We start from the raw sequence: 5,865 nt of genomic DNA on the forward strand, positions 1-5,865 counted from the left end.
CCCTCAGAGCTGGGTTACACTGGCATGCGAATATAGATCAGGGACTACCCAAAAGTTTATTAGTGAGATCACAATTATCACCAGAGTGTGGCTAATGACTCTGTTTTAAAACCATCTATATCTTTAGTATAAATGAAGAACTATACACACTATATTCAATAGAGCCATAATTTGGGACATGTACACATCTGACATCTGTCCATTGTGGTACATGTATTCATGTATTCATTTTTTGATTCCCCTGGTGAGGAATTGTTTCACATCCTGTGGAAGATAAAAAATCTTTACTTTTATTAAGTACGATGAAAGCACTTAAACCTTATGACTGGAATGGATTCCATCTGATGCCTCTTCACTTTTGGAGATCAGATACAGCATACTGCAATCCTTCCATAATAGATTTGGACAGATGAGTGTAGGCTGTAAAGAGTCTTTTAAACACCCTCTATTAAAGAGGTAGAGTAGTATGATGATATACAAGCACAGGGTTGTGTCATGACTGTACGAAGCCTTTCTCCAACATAGTGTTTATTGCTAATAAACGCAAGAATACCCTGTATCAGAATAAATGTTACTGTACAGCTTGACACTTGGATTAAAATTCATATTGATAAACAGACAGAAAAGAGGAGAGTGAGAGCAAAGGTTACAACCAGAGGCGATCAGTAACCTTTTCTCCCACCGTGAGACACGTTTTTGAAATAGCTGAACTGTTTACTTTGGACATGGTTGCAAACAAAAGCTCAACCGGTGAAAGAGAGTTCACTGTGGTGTCTAAGTGCCATTTCTAACATTGTCTTGAAATCTTGCCTCTGTTTTAAATGTACGCTTTTTATTTCTAGTGGACTTGTTTCTGTATTTTTATTTAAAGTAGTGCACGTAACAGCTATTTTGATCATGACAAAAGTTTTGTAAATACTTGCTGTGTAGCCTGTTTGACCGAGTGTGTATTGAATACACAGTTAACTGGTAATATTAAACACAAATTGTAAATATTTTTTCTGCTTGATCCTTTTCAGCTTCTTTTTGTACGTTTCTGAACAAAAATTGCAAATCCCAGCATTTGAAATAAAGGTGTATTTTTTTGTATGAAAGCTTTGTTCTTTTTATTGCCATGCAATGATAAAATCTGCATTTAGAATCATTCTTACTTTTGGGATGAAGGTAGGATAAAATATCATTTTCAATTGGTTTGAGCAAAATGTGAAACACATGCAAGTTTTTAATATAAAACTTGCAGCTTGCGAATAAAGCTTGCAGGACACAGCGTGCCACTGATAGAATAGAATAGCCTTTATTGTCATTGTACAGAGTACAACGAAATTGGAGTGCCACTCCCTTGGTGCAAGATAAATAATAAATATAAATGTAAAATATAAAAAGTACAATAAAATAATCGCAAGTACTCAAACGATATATACAGGATAGCAGCATTAATATAATGACAGTATGAATAGCAGCATAATATAATGGCAGTGACGGTATGGTATAGCTAAGCAGGTTCAATTGTTTTTGTGCTTATTTACTACGATGATAGCTCTGGGAAAGAAGCTATCCCTGAATCTGTTTGTCCTGGTTTTATGTGACCTGTACCGTCGGCCTGACGGTAATAGTTCAAACAGTTGATTGCTGGGGTGAGAGTGGTCCTTGATGATATTGCCAGCTCTGCTGAGGTACCGAGAGTTTGCAGTGACCTCCAGGCTGGGCAGAGAGCAGCCAGTGATCTGTGGGCTGTGTTCACTGGCTGCTCTCTGATGCTGCTGAATGCGTGGTAGATCCACATCTGCTGTACTTGATGTCTACGGGAAATTGTTACGTGACTATGTCAGACTCTGGATTTGCAAACTATTACTTGACTGACAATGGCTGCTCTACATTAAGAAGAAGAATTTAGAATTTGGTAATATAGTTTGAGAACCCACAAATTCAAATGACAAAAATAGGCTTTTTCCCAGAAATAAATTGACATATTTTATTTTTCAGGCACGCGTTTTGGGAAATACCTCTTCCAAAGGATTCCCTTTTGAAACGTTAAGATGTCTGTGTTGGGACCTGGGAATTACCAAACCCTGTGAACTCTGCTGACAGTGGGAGGTGGCTCTTTGACCTCTCTCCATGAACCCAACCTGGGCGGTCATAATGAAAAAGCCTAATATTCCCTGTGGGACTCCCACAGTTTCCTAAAATACCTCCTCAGTGGAAACTTTAGTTCATAGCTCAAATCAGCGGGGGCTGACAGTGTGGTCGGTGCTTCTGATTGCATTATTTTTGCTGTCCAGAGGTGTGTGGAGATGTGTGGTTTTAACATGTGGCTATAGGATTTTAAGCTTGTTATGTTGTAGTCAGTTGTATTTACTCTAAAAAAAAATTTTTATTGATACGAATACGAATTTTTTGAGGGATTTGCATAGAAAAAGTGAATGGATTCCATCTTATGCGAAATAGACCAGAAAACCAGTAACATGTAAACAACAATACAGTAACAACTTGAAAAACATGCAGAATACAATTTAAAATCTTAGGTCAATACAGTATCACTGACATAAAGAAACCTTTTATGTATCAACACTGTATCAGTTATTATTATTTCAGCTTGTATAATGTTCTTAGTTCAGCATGCTGGCATGATACTGACATTAACACTATAACTGGGGCTATTGGGAATGTCAGCAGGACTGACCATGAGGCTGCCTTGCAAATAGAAATTTTGAGCTGATAATGCAAAATGAAAAGTTATCTTTCATTATGGCTATCTTAGAAATTTCTCTCCAGTTAATTATATGGCAGAGCTGCTAAATATAAAATCTTGAACATTAATTTCTGAGCAGCGAACAAATTGCTTTTACCTTAAGTCTCCAAGGAGCTTTAATTTTTCTTAAAAATTGAAGATAAAACCCAATGTGGTGGTTTAGCTACATTAAGTACTGTTTAGTTGTGCTGTATACAGTATTTCATCTGACTTCAGTGATTTGTGAACGTATGAGGGGGTATTAGAAAGCGTGAGCATATTGCTCCCCCAAGTGGTGTTACCATGCTCTTGAAAACCTAATGTGAATAATTTTTCATGTCGTGCAATGTACTCAAAAATGATAATATTACAGCTGTAAAAGCATTTATTGTGATTTTCTGACATTTTCTATATAAAGTTCCATCATATTGTTGCACATGGTTAAGTGGCAGATTCCTTCATCACTACGCAGCTGGAAGCACACTGACCACAGCTTGTTAGTCTTCCAGCTCATACAGGAAAAGATATGCATCTCTGTCTCTCTGTGAAGAGTAACGATGAAAAAAAAATATATAATGCTTTAAGAAATACTCTTGAAAAACACTTTTAGTAGGAAGTTTAAAAAGTAGTAAATTAAAAAAGCAAAGGTCCACATCATTGTTGCCAAGCATCCAGCACTGAAAGGAAATCACATCAGTGGTAGGATCAGATTAGTCCTCTGGTTCATTCAATGACGTCCAATATGAAATCAGAAACACGAATATCAAAACAAACATCCAGTATATTGATTCTGGATCTTGAAAAATTTCTCGGAACTTCCGTTGCAGCCTCTGTACACAGCTGAGTTCCTCAAAAGGACGAAAGAACAGGAAAATCCTCTCGCTGAAGTTGCAGCCAGTAACAGAGTACACTATCATTGCATTGTCTGGATCATAGAAGAACAAGCATCCCTGCTCATAATCTACAAACACCATGACTCTTTCAGGCCTTCTTCTTAAAACAGGCATTTGCAGGCATTGTTCACATCTGCAGTAGTTACTTCCTGACCTTACAATCCAATTTCCATTCCTGGGGTTTGGTCTGAATTTCTTTTGTCTTTGCATCGACTCCGGGACAACTCCTAAAACCCAGCCGGTCTGCCCTCCAACATGAACCTCGTAGTAAAATCTCCCTTCAGACAAGCCCTTATTTTCAGAGATGTAGGAATAGCCACCCATATGCTGTGGCTCCTCAGTGAGAAAAGAAAAAGGAGGAGGACCTACTATCTGATTAGGCACTTTTTCTTTTGCTTTACCTTTGCTTTTCTTCTTCCTCTGTGTTTTCAGTTTTATCCTCTGATAATTCTGTGCTTGTTCTTGTTTAATTTCTGGCTCTTCTAATTTTTCCTTCCCCATCTGAGCTCTTTTATCTACATATTCTTCCTCCAAAGGGACAGTATCGTGAGCGCTGTGTTCCGTACACAGGGTACAAACACGAGTCTGCTCTGTCCTGCAGAAGAACTCTAAAATTTTGTTGTGTTTTGTGCATATTTTGTCCTCCAGGTCATGCACAGGATTAGTCAGTCTGTGTCTTTTTAAGGCAGCGACTCTCTTATGAGGCTCTAAATGTGTCTCGCAGAAAGAAGCCAAACAGACTAAACAGGTTTTAGAGGCTCTGAACTTATTGCCAGAGCAATAATCACATGGCACCTGTCCAGGTGGGAGTGGAGAATTATTCTCAGCTGTTACAGGGAGGGTCTTAAAATTCTCCACAACCTCCCTGAATCCGGTGTTGACACGAAGTTTGAGCTCTTTGTTGAACTTCTCGTTGCACAGTGGACACTGACGTTGCTCTTTGTCTTTCCAGTGTTTGGTGAGACAGGCTTTGCAGAAGTTGTGTCCACATGGAATAGAAACAGGCTCAGTGAAGACATCCAGGCAGATGGAGCACTGGAGCTGATCTTCTGTCAGAAAACTGCTGGCTGCGGCCATTCCTGGAGCATGAGTTTGAAATCTATTGAGTACCAATAATAATACCTATTATTAATTCATAGAATTACTAATATGAGCCATTACACACCAGAAAAATAACAAAACAAGGCTAAAAACATGATCATAGAGTGACCCCGATGCTGCTGTCAACTAAACTTCCACGTAAAAGTCTAATCAACAAGTTTTAATCATTCACTTTACTTTGAATAAACATAATTAAATGGATGTTATTAAAGGACTTGATCCTTACCTTCCTGGACACAAATTCTTATTTGTTCTGCTGCCTCTTTAAAACAAACTATGCTGCCTTTAAAAGTTTGACTTTCGACTGCGCTGCAATGCTCACTTTCATTTCCTTATAAATGATTGAAATGTGCTCCTCCTCCCCTGACTCACACTCACAGGGAACAAGTCCAGGTTTAACTGGTGAAGTATTGTTGGCATCCACATGGCATGAAAAGTATGCATGTAAAAATGTACTATAAAAACAACAAACTATAAGCAGAATTCAAAGTATTAAAATACTCATCCTAGTTTTCTACATAAACCAGGGGAGCTGAGCCCCGCCTTGTATGCAGACCTGTTTCCTGTCTTTGTACACAAACTGCTCTGTTTGCTTTCATTTCCTTGTAAATGATGCGAAAGTAGCTCCATGCTCAGCTGAGTAACACTCCCTTTGACTTGTTTATGACCCTCACCTCTTAACAGCCCTGAAAAGCAAATAATGACATTAAATGACTGAGAGCATGAGTTATATAAGCACTACTGTCTTTAATTATCTCTTACTGCAATCACTAAATTAACTTATTTACAAAAGCTATGAGAAGCGACTTTGAGTGTCTTAATCTTGAAAAACTCTCTTCTTGTAGCAAGCAAGTGGTTACTTGTACAACCTCTGTTCTTAAAGGGTTAACTTCCACAGCTATGTTTGTGTGTTTCGCTCACAGGAATGAACTATTGTGCAATATTCCTTCCTTTGCCTGGACATTTGACTGAAGTTCTTGTTTCTAATTGTGGTTGCCTGAGTTTTAAAACCACCCAGAAACAGATAGTGCAAAGTTTTACTTGGTCAACAAGTTATATGATAATGTTTTATTTATTGCTGCTCTCTGGCAGGTAGCTCCATGCCCTCCTGGGTATAAAATGCACCTTAGAACACACGCATTT

The 5,865-nt window shown here is 38.2% G+C and overlaps 1 protein-coding gene across 4 annotated transcripts in view; it reads right to left on the reverse strand.

Annotated features, from left to right (window-relative positions):
* Positions 1–3,095: 3,095 nt before the first annotated feature.
* The window catches only part of LOC102310065 (E3 ubiquitin/ISG15 ligase TRIM25), a 9,867-nt gene continuing 7,097 nt past the window's right edge, over positions 3,096–5,865 (reverse strand). The window contains exons 1-2 of one of the 4 annotated variants that reach the window (XM_042224576.1): positions 4,949–5,122; positions 3,096–4,700 (exon numbers count right to left, since the gene is read on the reverse strand). In XM_042224576.1, the coding sequence (XP_042080510.1) occupies positions 3,439–4,698 (1,260 nt within the window). In that variant the 5' untranslated portion in view covers positions 4,699–4,700; positions 4,949–5,122 and the 3' untranslated portion in view covers positions 3,096–3,438. Of the gene's footprint in view, positions 4,721–4,948; positions 5,123–5,865 lie in introns of those variants that run through there. The other 3 variants (XM_042224575.1, XM_042224574.1, XM_042224577.1) reach the window with 3 other exon arrangements.

This window comes from Haplochromis burtoni, unplaced genomic scaffold (genome assembly GCF_018398535.1).
Source record: "Haplochromis burtoni strain Fernald_Lab_line unplaced genomic scaffold, NCSU_Asbu1 Contig_142, whole genome shotgun sequence".
NCBI classification, from domain to species: Eukaryota; Metazoa; Chordata; class Actinopteri; order Cichliformes; family Cichlidae; genus Haplochromis; species Haplochromis burtoni.